Source organism: Cnephaeus nilssonii (assembly GCF_951640355.1).
Source record: "Cnephaeus nilssonii genome assembly, chromosome: 9".
NCBI classification, from domain to species: domain Eukaryota; kingdom Metazoa; phylum Chordata; class Mammalia; order Chiroptera; family Vespertilionidae; genus Cnephaeus; species Cnephaeus nilssonii.
Genome location: NC_137080.1, coordinates 75869359 through 75889010, shown reverse-complemented (window position 1 = coordinate 75889010; position 19652 = coordinate 75869359). Strand labels below are relative to the sequence as shown.

At 42.5% G+C, this 19652-nt stretch overlaps 1 protein-coding gene across 1 annotated transcript in view; it reads left to right on the top strand.

Annotated features, from left to right (window-relative positions):
• Window positions 1-19652, top strand: part of LRRC1 (leucine rich repeat containing 1) — a 131162-nt gene that overhangs the window by 107410 nt on the left and 4100 nt on the right. The window contains exons 10-13 of the mRNA XM_079780208.1: window positions 339-422; window positions 9738-9853; window positions 17899-18071; window positions 18898-19034. Of these exons, the coding sequence (XP_079636334.1) occupies window positions 339-422; window positions 9738-9853; window positions 17899-18071; window positions 18898-19034 (510 nt within the window). The remainder of the gene's footprint in view (window positions 1-338; window positions 423-9737; window positions 9854-17898; window positions 18072-18897; window positions 19035-19652) is intronic.

The following is a 19652-nucleotide window of genomic DNA, read 5'->3' as shown; positions in this document are numbered from 1 at the left end:
TCACCTGCCCCAGCACTGTGGCTTCTGTAGACAGCCACGCGGTCACATCAGTGTGGTTCTTTAAGGTGTGCACAGGGTAGGGTGAATCTTGAAGATAATTAAATTCTCATTTGAGTTGAAGAGCCTTCATTAACTCTTTATTAGGTGATTTTCTCTTCCCAACCAAAATGCAAAATATTTAATTCCACATCTCCAAGTGAAATTCACAAATATTTGATACTCAGGAAGAATGCTTACTTCTGTCCCTCGATGAGATTACATTCTTTAGTCTTTGAAAAGCTCTGTTTTATTGTGCCATGTTAAAATATGTGTTAATAATAAAAATGTTATTTTAACAGACCTTACCTAAGAGCATTGGAAAACTTAAGAAGTTGAGCAACTTGAATGCAGACAGAAATAAATTAGTGTCTTTACCCAAAGAGGTATGTGCTTAAAAAAATAATAATTACAAAGAAATTATAATAACACAGAAGGGATCAAAAATGTCAGATACTTTAAAAAGACTTATGTGGTGCTTTTTAAATGCATGAACTCTCGTTTGTGAGTATAGAGATGGTTGGAAGAATTATATCAAAGAGTGATCATCAGTAACACTGAAGAGAGCGGGTGGAAGAGAGGGACTGAGGCTTCGGCCTTGGCCGACAGTGAACAGTGACACCATAGACAAGCCTGGTGATTTGGGGGTTTGGCAGAGGAAGGGGATGACTTTGGGTTTGATTTAATTTAATGTGAAGTTAAACTGCCCCATAAGCCATTGGAATGATAAAAATGGGTCTTGATGTCACGTTGTTCCTGGGCAGAGTGAGTGAGCTCTTCACCAAGCCACCCACACAGAGGAAGGCAAATGGGAAGCAACAGCTGGGTTTTCAGGACGTTTTCTTGTCAGTGCTTCAAGCAGGAGAAAATGGACGGTCGCTGCCCATTGTGGAGAGTGGTGTGAGGACTGAGAGGCTGTGACATTCTGCCGGGGAGGTGAAAATGCTCAGAAGGAGAAGGAAGCCCATAGCATGACAAACAAGCATCTGGTGTGTTGTTTAAAAGAAGGCTTACTTTCTACTAGGAAGTAGGAAAATGTTATTGGAGATGGGCAGTGTTGAGCTTGACTTTTTAAATTAACAACAGAGCCTAGAACTAAGCGTAAGCCACCGTTTTTCTCTGCATCAGTGTTGGTGAGTCCCTTTCCCTTCGTTAGGGCCTCACATAACAAGGTGTGGGATTGTGTGATGTGGTCACCGGCCAGGTGCAGTTTCCTTTGTATTTCTGTTTCGGCAGTTTTCAACATCCTTGGAATAATTTCAAAGCTGCCATCTAACCAGCCAGAACTTGAGGAGCTCTTATTTTCCTGGGATACTTCTCAGGGTGTCTGAACTTGGCCTGATTTCTTCCTTCCTTTCCTCATCTCGGTGCCCTGCCCTCCGTGTCCCAGCCTGCTCCCTGGGTTAGACGGCCAGCGTCCCTGAACGGAAGCACGAGGACATTCATTGTAAATGTGACCATATTCTGACATATCCTCAGTCTGAACACTGGCATCCAAATAAAACTGTTCCCAGCTCTCCTAAGTCTACATCTCAGCCTAATTGGGGCACAACTAAGAGATTCTGCTAATTAAAACATGTGGTTCCAGTCTCTAAGTGATAAACTAGAATACACAGCTGAGCATTATTCTGCACATTAATCGTACTCCTGTGGGATAGTACACGTACATGGGTGACAGATGAGATGTAAACACAGGCACTGAGAGGTAGAAAAGATTTATGACTTTCTTTCTCAAGGCCCCCTCTGGACTAGGAGCTTTCATGTGTTACCTCTGAGTCCTCACCCCGCTCTGAAGGTCATGGGATTTCCTCATTCCAGAGGAGGAAACAGGCCAGCAAGGAGCTTTCTGCTAGGGCTCACATAGCTAGGGGTCTAGAACTGGGCTGCAAAGATGTGTCTCCGACAGCCAGCTCACAGCTCACGGCTCTTCACTGGCTGGGAATAGCTTGGCCCCTCAGCTAATATTGACTTAGCCCAGCCTTTTCATCTATGTGACCTTGAGGTGTGGCAGGATCTTAATTAGATAAAGAAAGGTCAAGTTATCTTTAGTTTGGGCATTTTAGAAAATTAATGTATTTTAGGAATATTTCAATGTGAATGCCAAAGAGAGCACTTTTCAGTATAATGTTAATCCCCAGCTTCACGCCAGCTCCCACTTCCCTCTCCCTTTCTTTTGATTTTCTCTCAAAGGGACACACTCTAGACAAGAGCTTTAGAATTTTATTTTTATAGGACTCTGCGTCATGTTAGTCTTAGTTCTCTGTTCACTTTAAGAGAATGAAACTTGTACTCATGTTTCTTTTAGAGAGTTATGCCTAGTGCATGCTGTGTGTCTGCATGCATTTACTAGAAACAGCTTTTTATGATTTGAAAAGTGAAAGTATTTCTAGCTTCAAAGCATTTTAGTTAGCTTTATCTACTTTCTGAGAAATTATCATTGGTTTTCTGGCATCGAGAATTTGCTGCAGGAATGAGGTCTGTGCCTGTTCCTCAGCTGCCAGATACAGCAGAGAATGTATCAGGAACTGGATCTTTCCAGCACACCTTCACTCCTGCCCATACACTCAGCCCCAGAGTCAGAGGTGCACTGAGCATGTGTCTCCAATTCTGCTGCAGGTCACAGAGTGGTAGCCCGCAGAAATGGCTGAGTGCTTACCTCTGACCATTGGGGCTGAGCAGCCAAGCCACCAAGGGCCTCCTGACCCCGAACTGCGTCATGTTGGTCTGGGCTGCACCATCATGCCATGAGTCTGTGCGTTGAGTGTGCTAGGCCCTGTGACCTTGTGTGTGTGTGAGGGGCCCGGGGGCGGGGCGGGGAGGGGGGGGGGAGAGGCTTATGCCCAGTGACCACATGTGTGCACTCGCTTTGTCTCCAACTTGATACCATTTGATCAAATCCTGCACTTGCCTGGTTGGATTCCTTTCTTTCAAGCCTTTATTACTTTCTCTTGAACAATTAAGTTGCACGCATGACATATCTAAACAGAAATGCTGACCAATTCAATTTATATGCCAAAAAGCCTTAGTTGTATCAATTGCCATTGGCCTGCTGTGCTGTGTTGTTCTTCCTAGTTTTTGTCTTTTTTCCAGTTTGATAATATTGCATATTGTCACTTGTATAGCACAGCTTCTTAGTCTGTAGCAGCATTTATTTGCATTTTTTCCAAATGCTTGAGGGGAAAATGTTTGTACTGTGTGGGTCCCAATAATTGTTTGTGTTTTGTGGTGTTATTCATAGTAAACATTTGCAAATCAATGAATGTCTCTTGTTTTCTTAATTGTTAGCTGCTTGGAAATTTAGAAAAGTCAGGTAAACTTGCTATCCTGTAAGTATGGTTCAGACCACAGTTACATCTCTACCTTCCATTTGCTTTGTAAATGCATGAAGATTCAAATCGGCTGACTGCTCCGTGTGTACTTCATTGTAAAATACTGGACATTTTCCACTAAATTCATTTTTTTTTTAATGACTGCATGGCCTGGAACTTTATTTGTTGTGTCAGATTTGTTCAGATTATTTTCTCATAAGAGAATGCCTTTCTGTGAATTACATTTTAAGTTCTTCAGAAACTCAGAGACATAACTCGGCGGCTCATCTCTCTTCACTAAATCCTGGTTATTGGCACTATTCCATCTCTAATGGAAAGGCTAGATTTGCTTGATTTGCTACATGTGGCATGCTTCTGATTTTTCAAGCAACTTGTTTGTATATTTTATTTCTCATCCTGTTGCTTAAGTATGTATGCTTCTGGGAATAGGAGGTTCCCTAAAACTCTCATATTTTTGGTAGAGGGAGGAACTAAGGAGGAGAGGCTGTGTTATCTGACAGGGAGTTGGTGTATGTGTGATCACGGGTATGATAAGGACAGCCAGCAACTTCATAATATTCCCCAAACAAATCTTCACTTTAAATAGCCTGGTCTATGAAGAGTTTCTGGACCAGAAAGAGCATTGCTGGAAGAGAATGAGCATATTTCCAAGTTTAGACCCCAGTCTTTTGTCTGCATTAGTTCAAAATAGTCATGACCCTAAATACATCACACCTGTCCTACCTGTCTCAGGTAGGATTTGCAGGTTGTTGGACAGAGCCTTCCTTTATCAGGCGGTCTGTTGACATTAATTATCTATAATGTTACTGTGATATTCAGAAATGTCTGTGGTGGTCAGGCATTATTATTATTACAATTTAAAATTATTTCAGTGAATAATTTAGAATATTCCCATCACATTCTAAATGATTTATTGATAAACAAAAGATACTATCAAACCTTAAAAATACTAGAATAAAATATAGTTGACCATTGGATTTCAAAATAGAGAAAGCATTCCTAAACTTAAAGAGGAAATAAGTCATAAAAGAAACAGTTGATGGATTTGCCTATGCAAAAATTAGATTTCTGATCTTTAAGAAGGTACAGACAGCCTGGAGGCAGGGGGACATTTACAACATTACAGATGAATAAGGGCTCTCCTTACTTTATTAGAAATTTTTTTATATCATTGAGAAAAAGATGTTTCCACTATGGAAACTGGACAAAAATTAAAGCAAAAAATCTTCCCCTTCACAAGAATCAGTAAGCGATTCACAGAAGAAAAAATGGAAATGGCTATAAATATAAAAAAAATGTAGCCCCATTAGTATCCACAGAAATGTTAATGGAAGTATTTTGACCTATCAGATTTTCAAGATTAAAAAAATAATACCAAATTTTCGCAAGGCTACAGGAAAGTGCATATTATTATGAAAGTATAAATTATTATGGCTTCTCTGGTGGGGAATGTGATATTATTATTAAAAACTTTAAAAGTGTGCATACCGTTTGATTCTGCAATTCCACTTCTAGGACTTTTATCCTGAGAAAAAATTTACAGATATACACCAAGAGTGTGCACAAGAATATTTCTCACAGTACATATAGGGGCAGCTAACATGTGCCAGGCACCAGGCCAACCATGTAGAGAGGCAGCTAACATGTGCCAGGCACTGTTAGCTTTCATGCTTATTCGTATCTAATTTTCACAATAGTTCTGTGAGGTGTAGGTAAATTGTTATCCATATGTAACAAGTTGTGAAACTAAGACACAGGGGTTAAGTAATTTGCCCAAGATCACACAGCAAGAAATGGTAGCACTAACTAGCAGTGTCTAATCAGAGTGATTCGTTAAGTCATCCGAGATACATCTGTAGAAGGAGATGATTATATGGTCAATAAAAATCTCTTTAGAAATATGATGACATGGGCAAACTTTCTTGATGTCATATGGAAACAAAGGTGCTGAAGGCCCTAAGTGTTGGTCCTAACTTTGTTGAGGTGTACGTGCAGAATCAAATGCAAGGGAATAATACTGAAAGACTGTACCTCAAATTGTTAAATACCGATTATCCCTTTGTAGTAGTCGGATGTGACTTCAGTTATTTTCTCCTTGTTCTTGTGTGTGTGTGTGTGTGTGTGTGTGTGTGTGTGTAAGGTTTTTATTTTTCAGTCAACATAAATTACTTTCTTATCACAGGAAAGAAGAATGCCATAGCTATTAGTGGATATTTTGATGTCAGAGGCCCAATAATTCAGAGCCTCAAAGCCACAAATTGTGGTTTCCAAAATATTTATGAAATAGTGGACATTTGAATAATATGCCATAGATGATAGTGGAAAAGGCAAAAAATAGTCTCTGGTTTCTGAAGTGACACATCATAATATTTCTCTTCAAATTATATTTTGACCAGATTTTGCTTATTGTACATTTTTGGTTTTGCCAATGAAATGTGGGTTCAGTTTTGTTACAAATAATATGAAAAGGAAGCTACTAAAGGAAATGAAAGCACCTTTATACTTAATACAGGGATTCAAAAGTGGGATATAGGCAGACAAAGGTAGGCTTTCTTTTTGAATCATTGAATCCATCTGATTATCTTCTCTAGGGTAATGTAACCCGGAGGCAATTAAAACTTAGTGAAAGTTGACCTGACCAAAGGTTTGCTTAATAGCCTGCAGGTCCCATCTCCTTAAGATGGATTAGATCAGTGACAAACAGGTAAGGACAGTATCACCTTGACTTGAGACACAAAACAGCTAAACAAGGATTCTCAGTTCTATTCTGTAATCCTCAGAAGATCCCAGTGCAACCCCTTGTCTTCTGGAAAGGTGCTATTTGGTTTACGGGAAGTTTAAAAATATCAGCTTCCTACATGGCTGGTAATAAGTTATTTAAACAGTGACTCTGCTTCCCAGATTTCTACGTGTTATGGACATTTTATCCAGATGGTCACCTAAAGGGAACCTGCAAACGGTGCTTCCTAAACCCCAAAGAGAAAGCAGAAGTACATCTGAATGATATGAATAACATACTACTGAACTCAAGTCACCTCTTCACTTTTATTGACAGTGAGACGTTGTAAGGAGACAGGATTTTAGGAAGTTCAGGTGGGTCCGGGGAAGAGCTCGCCAGCATCAGCGCAGGCCCAACGTAGTGGGCACTCCTTGGTGACTGCACTTCTCATTTGGATGTTTCCCTTCTCATTTGGAGTTTCCCTTTGAAAAACAATATTGACCACATTTACTTGGCAGCAGTAGCAGTAGACAGGCTCTGTGATAGGTGCTAAATTATATTCGTGGTTTCATTTAGTTTAATCCTTATTGTTACTTTTGGTTAAAGAGTCAAACTCACAAAACATGATGGAGTCTGAATTCTCACCCAGGTCTGTGTGATCTCAAAGCGCGAACTCCCTCCAACGCACTGCACTCCTCTGCCATCTATAAAGCATTGTCTTTTGATTTACGGTTCGGACTGCCTGATAATCTTTCCTAAAAGTCAGAGGTTTGCGCCATCCCTTCCTGGCTGATTTGGAAAGAGGGCTCTGTTTGCGTGGATGTTTGCCTGGGACAGCCTGTGCCTTGGCAAGTGATGAAGGCATCCCAGCATTCAGCAGCAACACTCGCCCTTTGTTGGCATTGTTTTCCAAACACCATAGACAATGGAGGTCTGGAGGTCGCCTACCCTGACAACCCAGAGTGCCTAGGAGGCTCTTGAATGCAATTGCTTTCCGCCCTTTGACCTCTCTAATGGGTGTGAGATTAGAGAGGGAAAGGAAAAAGAAAAAAAAAGGAGACTATAAACAGTAGACAGGCCTCTGGGGCTCACATTCCTCCTCCCCAAACACTTAAAGAATGTTCACTTGTCCAGAACTTTTATTGCTCTTACAACTTTTAGACCCTCTCGGATCAGTTTAATCAGTTAATTAATTAACTTTTGATTGATATGAGTAATGTATATGTACATGATACAAATTGAAAAGGTTCAGAGGTATAGTAGTAGGGCCCCAAAACAGATATGGTGGCTGGGACAGTGGACAGCTTCGTGACAAAGTGCCCCAAATCACAATGTAGTCTTGTCTCTACATCCCCGCCAGGAGGGCCATGTAGGAGAATAACTGATATCTGCTCTGCTTCCCTGGAGAAGGATGTAGGGCAGAGGGGTGTCCAGCCTCAGCCACGTGCTGACCAGCAAGGCCTCCTTATGGCTGCAGTCCCCCCACTGAGCCCAGACTCTAGTGCAGATACCCCTCTACATGAAGGAGGGTGTGTGGGGGGGTCCCCTCCATGAGAACCTTGAGTATTCCTTCCCATGAGTAGATTTTTGTTGGGATCATCTGACTTTATCAGGGAGAATCTAATCATGTCGATCCTCAGAAGATTCAGGGTTTGATGTCTTTCCTTCCATGATATTCCTGGCACCCAAGTGAAACTGATGAGTGCCTTCCTCCAGGAGGGGAGGAGTGCCTGGCCCCACAAAAGATCCCTGTAGGACACGACACTGGGGTTCTATATTCATAAAATATAAGAGAGGACACAGTGGTTCTTGCTAGAAAAACTTGCTACACATAGCTGCAGATAATAACTTTAAGTAGCAGCCTTGCCCTAGTAAGTAAATTAATAAATATAAGTGTATAAACATTCGTACATGAGGAATGTTGGTGGGTAGATAGTCTTCACAGGTGAGAAGATGGGATGGGTACTGCACTGGCCAAGCACCCTGATTATATGTAAATGTGCAGATTAAACAGTAGCTCAGGAAAGGACCTGTCAGAAGGTTGGTACAGACCCGGATTATGAAAGAAATGCGGAGAGCAGTGTGTCAGTGTGGACCAGCGGGTCCTGGAAAGAGCGGAGGATGTTAAGCCTGATTTTGGAAGATTGGTAATGTTTTGAAAGACAAAAGGAAGGACACTTCTATAAGAAGTAGTTGAACCAAAAATATAAGGTATATCTTAGAGAACAGTAAGTAGACCAGTTTTGCTGGGATGGGAGATGTGAATGCTGAGAAGCCTTCTGCATACCTGGGTGTCCTCCAGGTCATCAGAGATGAACGTTAGTCCATGTTTTCTTGTGTTTGTTTTTCTTTTACATCCATATAGTTAAATACTGTGGTTAAATATATTATTTCAAAATCTTTTACATTAACTCTAAAAGGAAGATGTAACAATAAGATTGTGCATGAAGGTGTAATTATGTAGTAATTTCATAAGTGTGCATCCTGCTGTTCAAGATGTGTACATATACTAAACACATAAATAGAAGCGGCCAGAAGATACATCAGACATCATTGGAGATCCAGTCAAGTCTTGGCCCCTCCTCAAATGGAGGCTCTGGAGTGCTTTCCCAGGTGTCAGAGAGCCATCAGTGGTCCCTTCATGAGCCTTTCCTAGCTGCTGCTCTGGGTGAGGGGAGGAGTAGGGAGGAATGTGGCACCCACTGCGGGGAGTCCTGCTGAGTGCCTCTGGGATCCAGTTACTTTCTCGCCCCCTTGGTGCAGCTCTCCTGACTGTAGAGGCCACAGCCCATTTGTTCAGGAGCATCATTGAATTCTTTCGTGTTTATGTTCTTTGGTAAAGGCCAATTATGTGGAACTCAATTATCTTTGAATTGCTTGCTTAAAAAAAAAAAAGGAAGTGATAATCAAATTTGGTGTGGATGTAGATATTGGTTTATGCTTTTACCAGCAGATCATAGGTGAGGAGATTAATGTGTGTATTTACCAAATTTACTATTGGCTAAAAATATTGTTGAATTCCATTGGTCAAAGGAAAATGAATTTACCAAACTAAGTTGTGAATGGAAACTATTAAAAGTTGTATGGTGGAAATTAATGTACTGCTTCATCTATCAGATGACCTCCCACTGTTTTAAATAAACTGAAATGCTGAGAGCACTGAAGTTAATGGGATGGACAGATCTTCAAAGGGGTTGTGTGGAGTGAGAGAGAGAGATCTTTGGCCTAACCTTTGCAACCTAGAATCCTGATATTTCCATGACCATAAAATACTTGTCTGGACCTGTGTGCTTGGTAAATACATTTAAAAGATGTGGTTGTATTAGATAGCAGTAAAAAATGACTCCTTTCCAGAATGAAATTTTTGGACCATATAGTTTATTTTCTTGTTTTAATTTAGAACATGTGTGTCTAATGTTATGCAGAGATTTTTATGAACACATTGGACTGTTCTATTTTGTATGATTTAAATTAAGCATAGTTGGTCATTAGAGACTTCAAATCATGTGGTATAATTTTATGCATCCTTTCCATGCCATTTGATAAATAGGCCCGCCACCGTTCTCCCCCCCCCCCCCCCCGCTCCCCTCCCCTTCTCCCGCCAAAACAAAACAACAACCTGGAAACAAGTTGTGTTTTCTTTCCTGTTGCAGATCGGTGGGTGCTGCAGCCTCACTGTGTTCTGCATGCGGGACAACAGACTGACCCGGATCCCTGCTGAGGTGTCACAGGCCACAGAGCTCCACGTCCTGGATGTGGCAGGGAACAGGTGAGCATGTTCTGTTTGTGCTGCTTGAGAGAAAGAAACAGACATTCACCCACCCTCGCCTTTGCCGAGCATCTTTGCTGTGCGTCTTGGCCGTCTTGCCTTGCTCCATCTGATGGAATATATACTGATTAGTCGAACGACCCAGGCCCAGGAAATTTTCGGTCTAGGTCCTAGAGTGATTGAGCCGCATGGAGCAGAGAAGGTCAGAGACACCTGAGCGTGAGTACTTTCCAGTGTAAGGGGGCAGTGATGTAAGGGAAGGAGCAGTGCCGGGAGCTGGGAGACGCAGGTTTCACCTCTGCTTCTGTAAGTCAGTGTGGGCCTCTCAGTTTCCTCTGAGCCTGAATGCGTTTGAACTAGATTTGAATCGGGGGTCTTGAGATGCTCTGCCGGTGACACTGAACTCCCCAAGCTGTAAACAACATTGCATTCAGGGACACTTTTCTGGCGAAGAGGATCCATAACTAATGTCAGAATCACCAAGTGAGTCAGAAGTTAAAAAGGAAGAGCCACCAGCCTGGCATCCCCAAGATCACAGCAGCAGCATTTCTCAGGTGCCAGGTCGGAGGTCAGGTTAGACTGCTCACCGGTTCTGGAATGTATCTTCTCTTCTCTTTGTAGAATATTGATTTGTTTTAGCCAATCTGAACTAATTTCATCATCTCAAACGTCATACGCACTTTCTTCCCCCTGAGCCTACACACAGGCTATTCTGTCTAGCTGGGACCCTCTTCTCTATTCCCCTACTTTTATTCTTCATCACTGATGCTTTCATTTTCTCCAGAAAGCATTCCTCTCCCTGAATCTGCATTTTTAATTACTGCCAATGAAGCACTGAACATGGCCTGTTTGCACCTGTGGAACCTTCCTAACCTAAGTTTACCTGAAGGTGGGCGTCGTGGTTTATGTGACACTATATCCTCTGTCCCTTCACAGTACCTGGCACGTGGTAGGTGCCTGGGAAAGTGTCACACATGTTAGTTTTGCAGCATGAAGAGCAGGCCACTCTAAAATGCTTTGTATCACAGGCTTCACTGCCTGCCAAGAGGAATTAAAAAATGCTTTTGAGCATTATCGAGTTAGATTGGAGAGGGAGTGCTGAACCAGGGGGAGACATGATCCACAGCGTCTAGGGGATTGAGTCTGGGGGATTGAGCTAACGGTCACTTAGGTCAGGCTCAGCACCATCATTCATTCCTCCTGATGGATTGTAGACGGCGTGCTAAGTAACCCGCACTCCACAGGAACCTGGCGCGAGGCATGGCCTCCAGGAGTGCTCACCCTGTCAGAGCGCATGCTTTCAGGACATCCTGAGAGATTCTTAAGACCACTAACTGGTGACTGAAAACTCAGGATTAGTTTGAGCTGAATGTGGCATTTCTGTGGGACTTAGCCTGACATGCAATTTACAGCTTGAGAAGAGTGGTGCCTCCAGCAGTAGCTCAGTGAGTCCCAGCCTCCCCTGGTTCTTGCCACACTGGTGAGCGTGGATTTGCATCACTAATTCTTGGGTGGAAAGATGGCTCTGGTGTCTAAAAACTGGTTTTCACATGAGTGATGGCTCCATTCTCTAGTTCTTAGAGGAAGGGAGAGTTGAGTTTTTATTATGCTTGGGCTGGGGTAGAGAAAAGCCAGTTAAAAAGTTGAGTTACGTAGCTGTCATCTGAGTCACTTAAGTGTGTCATTTAGTCCAGGTATATATAGATTAATAACCAAATTTTAAGCCTATTAAAATATTTAATTACTACTCATTTTAAAGTATCAGTATAGAACCTAATAATAAAAAGGACTACCACGTCAGCTTTTTGGCCTGGAGAAATGTCACACCATGGGAAATCATACCAAATGTGAGAGAAGTTTCTGCCTCTGCAATCAAGCATATAAAAATAGCAAAGGCGATGGTACAAGGGGACTACATCTTAGTTTCTAAAAACTTTCTTTGATAAATTGGATACAGTAAGTCACAGCAACTATAAAATGGCACTTGAAAAGTTAAACATCAAACCTTCTGGTACAATAACAGAGAAGGTGTCTTGTATCATCAGCTACCCATGGACACAGGATATACATTTATTAGACTCCCTCCCAGAGGATTATTGCTGTGCGTCTTGGCCGTCTTGAGTCTCCTGTGTCACAAAATTGGCTATTTGAGGATCTTCCCTGCAGTATTAGTAGTTCCAAATACTAACAATGACTGTCAATGGGGAAACAGTTTATACCTTTGAATTTAAAATAAAATTTAAATAGTAATATAAACATAATAAAATATATCACCTCACAACTGTTAGCATGGCTATTATGAAAAAGACAAGAAATAACAAGGATGTGGAGAAAAGGGAAACCTTGTGCACAGTTGGTGGGAATGTAAACTGGTACAGCCACTGTAGAAAATAGTATGGAGGTTCCTCAACAACTTAAAATTAGAACAACCATAAGATTCAGCAATCCCACCTCTGGGTATGTATTCAAAGGAAATGAAAACAGGATATCAAAGAGATATCTGGACTCCCATGTTCGTTGCAGTGTTCTTCATAATAGCCAAGATATAGCTAAGAATCTATCAATAGAAGATATATATATAATGAAATATTATTCAGCTATGAGAAAGAAGGAAATTCTGCCATTTATGACAACATGGATGGACCTTGAGGGCATGAAATAAGTCAGATGAAGGAAGACAAATATTGTATGATCTCACATGTGGAATCTAAAAAAGTTGAATTCATTGAAATAAAAAGTGGAATGTGGTTGCCAGGGACTGGGGGGAGGGGGTGGGGAGAGAAATGGGAGATGTTGGTCAAAGGATACTCACTTTAAGATGACTAAGTTCTGGGGATCTAATGTATAGCATGGTGACTGTAGGTAACAGTATTGTATTATATACTTGAAAATTGCTAAGAGAGTAGATCTTAAGTGTTTTTAACACACACACAGTGGTAATTGTGTTAGGTAATGGTGGTGTTAATTAAGTCTTCTGTGGTAATCATTTCACAGTTTTTAAATGTATCAAATCATGTTATATACCTTAAACTTACACAATGTTATATGTCAGTTATATCTCAACTAGAAGCCCGGTGCACGAAATTCTCTGTGCACGGCGGGGGGTTGTCCCTCAGCCCAGCCTGTACCCTCCCCAATCTGGGACTCCTGGAGGGATGTCCGACTGCCCGTTTAGGCCCGATCCCACCAGGATCGGGCCTAAACGGGCAGTCGGACATCCCTCTCACAATCCAGGACTGCTGGCTCCCAACTGCTTGCCTGCCTGCCTTCCTGATTGCCCCTAACTGCTTCTGCCTGCCAGCCTGATCACCCCTTAACCATTCCGCTGCCAGCGTGGTTGATGCTTAACTGCTCCCCTGCCAGCCTGTTTGCCCCCAACTTCCCTCCTCTGCCAGCCTGGTCACCCCTAACTGCCCTCTCCTGCAGGGTTGATCACCTCCAACTGCCCTCCATGGCAAGCCTGGTCCCTCTCAACTGCCCTCCCTTGCAGGCCTGGTCCCTCACAACTGCCCTCCCTTGCAGGCCAGGTGCCTCCCAACTGCCCTATCCTGCTGGCCATCTTGTAGTGGCCATCTTGTGTCCACATGGGGGCAGGATCTTTGACCACATGGGGGCAGCTATATTGTGTGTTGCAGTGATGATCAATCTGTATATTACTCTTTTATTAGAGAGGATAGAGGCCTGGTGCACGGGTGGGGGCCAGCTGGTTTGCCCTGAAGGGTGTCACAGATAAGGGTGGGGGTTCCCTTGGGGTGTGGGGCGGCCTGAGCGAGGGGCCTGTGGTGGTTTGCAGGCCGGCCACGCCCCCTGGCAACCCAAGGGGAGGCCCTGGTATCTGAAATTTATTTTCCTTCTACAATTGAAACTTTGTAGCCTGGGGCAGCAGCCATTTCTGTGGCAGTTAATTCACCTTCTACAATTGAAACTTTGTAGCCTTAAGCGGGTGAGCCCGGCCAGGGTGTGCGGAAAGCTTTGCTTCCCCTGTTGCTGCCGGCAACCCTGGCCTGCTCTCTCAAGCTCCATTCTGCCGCCATTTGTTTGAATTTGTTTACCTTCTATAATTGAAACTTTGTAGCTTGAGTGGAGGCTTAGGCCTGCAATGGCTATCTGAAAGCTTGGCTTGCTCTGTTACCTGGGAAACCTTGCTCTCTGTGGCTGTAGCCATCTTGGATTGGGGTTAATTTGCATACTCACCCTGATTGGCTGGTGGGCGTGGCTTGACTGGTGGGCGTGACTTATGTAGCGGAGTGATGGTTAATTTGCATATTACCATTTTATTAGAGAGGATAAAGCTGTGAAAAATAAAAGTATTAAAAGACAAAACACAATACAACAGCATAGCTATGTTATAAAATATTAAGCAGTTCTAAGAATGAGATATTTCTCTGTAGTGACACAGGAGACCCAGATACTGATTAGTAGAGCAAGTATACAGAGTATTATTATTTTTGTTCATGTTTTTAAGAAAACTTACCTACTTACCTATTGTGGTACACCAAAATATTAATAGTAGTTCCAGAGGAAGGGTGGAGGCTTGGGGTCACAGGGGCTTTCACTTCAGATATTTTGATATTGTTTATTTTTTTTTCATTGATTATGTTCTCTCTGTATATCTTTAACCATTATTGAAAACTTTGCTTAAAACTACAAGTTCTAGTAGGAGGTAACAAACAGATTAAACATTTAATTGTAAGAAGTGTGTATCCACCGGGGAACTTAATATTACATTCATCAGTAGACTGTTTAACGTTTAGTTCTTAAATAAATTTGACAAGCAGTTGCTGTAGAAGTTGAGGTGGGAAAGGTTGCTTCAAGTTGGGTTGGTCATGGATGTACTAGAAATGAGAGACTCATGGTTTACTTGTGCATTTGCTTTCACTCTTGTACCACTGATGTCAGTAGTAAGTACTGGCCTTTTATTTTGGGGTGGGGAACATGTGGTCCTAAATAGAACAGTGGACAGTGGAGCTATGGTTTCTTGTGTTGATTCTGCAGTGTGCAGAAGCTTCCAGAATAAACCAAAAATGTATTATTAACTCGTCTGGAAAGCCGGGATATATAATATCTATTTATCTATTTTCCACTTGTGTCTGGGATGGTTCACCCAAGAGAAACAGAGGCCTATGTGTCTCTTTCCCCCCAGGCCACAGAGAGTCAGTGAGAGGGTCAGCCCAGCCCAGGATGTGTGCAGACGGGCAGGACACAGGGCCGTCTTTTCTCTTTGACATCACAGGAGCACCTCTGTCTGCAAGACACTGTGAACAGGCTCGTGTGTTGTGTGGGCAACGGGCATGTTCAAGCTGGCACTTTGATTCTTTGCAGGAAAACTGGCATTTCAGACAACAAATTAATCTCACACGGCTTGTTGAATGTGATTATGAGATGTGTTGTAGGGTCCAGTGACCTGTTTTAGCTTTTACCATGTGATTTTGTCATCTGTAGAAGCTGTTTTTCTTACTGATGCTCTGCCTGGCCTTTTACCTATACCTGTGCTTCAGCATTTGCTAGGAAGCCAGTTGTTAGTCTGAGAAGCCAGTTGTTAGTTTGAGTTACCTGTGTTTTGTGCCGGCTTTCAAACCTTGATTTTTTTTTCTTCTTCATGTTTTCGTGATTAAGAAAGGTAGAGATGCTGACTATAGATTTCTTGCCCAAGACTTGAAACTTTGAACATTCTGGAGGATATTAGCTTAAGTCCTTTTAAAAAAGAAATAAGAACAGACTTTCAAAGAAAGGATCCTTTTGTTCAATAAAATGAAAAAGTTTAATGTACTTTAAGCTTTCATAGTATATTAGGGTCTTTTAAAAAATCACTGTCACAGTGCCTGACAAATACATGTCTTCTGTCTTTAACTTCCTTGCCTTTGAGTACAGGACAACTTTGGGCAGAGGGAGAAATGAGTTGTGTAAGCATGAGCGATTTCACTTTCCATTCCCCTCGAAGAAGCAGTACTTCAGAACAGGAGACGTGGAGCCGGGAATCTGCTGGCCATCTTCCTCATGGTCTGAGCATGTATTTCACTTCACTGGGTAGATTCTGGGATTTAGAAAACCATATTTTTCACCCAGTGTGGCGCTCACTAGTGAAATATTGTAGTGTGTGATACATAGAGACTTTTCAAGGGTACTTAACATATGCAGTTCTCACGGATGCATTGATTTCAGAACCTAAGTCCCACATAGATACAATTCCACTGTGCTTTCCACCCAGTACACGTGCGAGGGAGGCATCTGTCTTCATGGACTCACCAGTTAGGAAAATACTGTCGCCTCTCCACAACTCTTACATTGGAAATCTTTGCAAAACATATTAATTGTCCGCATGAAAAATTTGTTGGTAATGCATTTCTTAATATTCTCTATGTACTCTTTGATTCTTTTTTTACTTCATTTGTTAAAGTAGCTTAACCAGTTTAAAATTTTCCTTAGATTACATTTTCCTTACTAGTTTTATATTATCGGAGTATACCTTCTCTTCATAGCTCTGCAAAAAGTTCTAGTTTATTTCCCATAAGTCTGTCAGTTCAGACTGGTATGCAGGCAGACCTCAGAGATAGTTGTGTGTTCGGTTCCAGACCCTCTCAATAACACGAATACTGCAATGAAGTGAGTGTAATCTTTTGCTGGTGGAGGGTCTTAAAACATACAACATCTGTAAAGTGCAATAAAGCAAAAACACAGTAAAACAAGGATTGCCTGAGTATGTCTAATAATTCAGTATTAATCTGTTGACAAGATCTACAGGTTGATCTTCCTCATATATTAACCAGGAGTAGGTGTACAATTTTATAAAAGAAAGAACCCCAGGAATACATGCTGTCCTGTCGTTCTTCATGGGATTAATGGGCTAGATGTCTCTTCTAAGAAAATTTGCCTCATATAGTAGTTAACAGAATGTGATTAGCTTAAACAGTCACTTCTAAGACTGATCCATAATTTAATATTTGGAGTCATACTTAGTGGGAAAATACTCAATCAAATATATCCTTAGGTTCTTTAAACCTTGAATTTCTGGTATCAACATGGTTTTGGTTGTTTTGCAAAGTGAATTAGTAACTTGTATAAAGCATTAGTTTTTACTAAGCAGCATTTTCACCCTCGGCACTGTTAGCATTTGGAGCCAGATAATTCTTTGTTATGGGTGCTGTCCCAGCAACAACCCCAGCCTCTACCCACTAGACTCCATAGCACCACCCAAATGTCTACAGACAGGGCCGGATGCCCCCTAAGGGCAAAGTCACGCCTGGTTGAGAACCACTGTGCTATTCTCTGGAGGTACCAAGTCCTGGTTTCGGTGGTGATCTTTACTGAATAGATCTAACTGCTTGCAGCCAAACTGTGAAATATTTGTGTAAATATAAACAGGAATCTAATCTTTAGGTGTCACATTACAATTTTAAAAGTGCTTTGCTTTATATATACGATCTCATTTGAAATCTGATGTGGATATTAATTATCACGTAGGCATCGGAGAAGTGGGAGCTTCTAGAAACTGAAAGATAAAAGTTTAGGATGGAACACTTAAAATAATCTCCCTAGAGAAAGCAAATGGAGTCCATGAAAAAAAATGTTTCAACCTTTAGTTTAACTGCAACTTAACTTCTTCAGCACCCCACGCATCTCCTTCCTCCCACCCTGATTAGCCAGGGGCTGCTGGAAACAGGTAACCCCACCAGCCCCGTCCAGTCCCGAAGGTGTTGCCATCCTGCGTGAGAACTCAGCTTCCACAGTTACACCGGCTTTGGTTTTCTCTTTAAGTCGGGACCTCCTAGTGCAGGACTGAATTATGTGCCCCGTAATTTCCTCATTTCTTGCCCTATGACCTGGTGGAGCTGATGAGATAGGTGATGGCAGAACGGGAAGCACAGTTAACCTACTCAATCTACCTGCAAAGCGTAAATCAGGTATCTTACTATCAACACAACGTATTTTAAAAATTGAACCCTGCCCCAGGAGGTGTTTTCATTTTTTTCTGTTTTTATTGACAGGAATTGATTGGATTACACCACTTGAGACCTGATGTCTTCTTTTGTTTTATACTGTATTAGGTTGTCACATCTGCCCTTGTCTCTGACGGCCTTGAAGTTGAAGGCTTTGTGGTTATCTGACAACCAGTCCCAGCCTCTGCTCACGTTCCAGACAGACACAGACCTCACCACAGGAGAGAAGATTTTAACCTGTGTCTTACTTCCTCAGCTGCCTTCTGAACCTACTTGCCAAGGTGAATTTAAGGACTGTATTCATTTGGCCACAAGAATTAGTAGGAGTTAATATCTCCCCATAAGATCTCTCACTTTCACACGTGACTGTATTTTTGTCCAATTCTGCCCCTTAGAGCTGGCCCAGGCGAGGTCCCTGCGGGCCTCCTCCAGGAAGGTCCCCTGCATCTTTGCAGAAAAAGTACCCCTCACACCTGTTTAAGCTGAAATTCCTTAAACACCCTCTTGGTTTTGAATGATAGCTGAGGATGAAAATACAGATACTACTAAAAAAGGTAGCACTCACTTAAAGTCCAAACTGAGGGTTTGGGGGATGAGTATTGACCTTAGTTGACAAACTGTTTTTAAGCCAGTGAGTTGTTTTGAATCATTGTATCTTTGCTTTGTAAATACGTGCAGTTTTAAAAAACATTCACACTACCATATTGCTGTTATAAATCCTTTGCTGAGCGCTGACTTTGATGGAGGAGAACTGGAGTACTCTGGGAGGCAGGAGTCCCCTAAGTTCGTGGTCGGCAAACTGCAGCTTGCGAGCCACATGTGGCTCTTTGGCCCCTTGAGTGTGGCACTTCCACAAAATACCACGGCCTGGGTATTTTGAAGAAGTGCCCCCATACATGCGCCAGATCGGGGATCAAACTCGCAACCTGGTATGTGCCCCAACCGGGAGTCGAACCCGAGGTCCTTCGGTCCACAGGATTATGCTGAACCAACTGAGCCACACGGGCCAGTGCCCTTTTCTTTTTGTTTTTAATGTTTTACATTACTGCATAGCAGTGTCCAGTCACTGACCCCGAGCTCCCTGCTGATGTGCCTTTGTCGTGACAGAGAACCTGCCTCGCTGTGGGGCCCTGGAGAGCTTGGTGAATGACGTCTCCGACGAGGCCTGGAACGAGCGGGCAGTACACAGAATCAGTGCAATCCGATTTTTAGAAGATGAAAAAGATGAAGAAGACAATGAAATGGTATGAAAATGGAGATTCTTGGCCTCAGTTGAAGTTCAGAATTTAAAAGCCTTCCAAGATTAGTAATGGCACCTGATAAGGATTTTGTGTATTTTCAACTAGTGTGTTTTCTGTTTTGCCTTTAGAATTTTAGAATTTTTAGAAGACAAAACTAGGTATTCTAGGTACAGATTCACCAAGTATGTGCAAGGCCAATGGAACTTTTGGGTCTTTTTGTTTGAATAGTTTATGGTGCTTCTTTTTCTTTATTTGTGACTAGTGGCCTGGTGCACAAAATTCGTGCATTGGGGGGGCGGTTCCCCTCAGCCCAGCCTGCACCCTCTCCAATCTGGGACCCCTCGGACATCCTTCTCACAATCTGGGACTGCTGGCTCCTAACCACTCACCTGCCTGCCTGCCTGATTGCCCCTAACTGCCTCTTTCTGCCTGCCTGATTGCCCCTAACCCCTTTGCCTGCCTGCCCGATCACCCCTAACTTCTCTGCCTGCCTGCCTGATCACCCCTAACTGCCTCTGCCTGCCTGCCTGATCACCCCTATCTGCCCTCCCCTGCTAGCCTGATCTCGCCCCTGCCGGCCTGATCTCACCTCTAACTGCCCTAAAACCCCTCCTCAGCCCC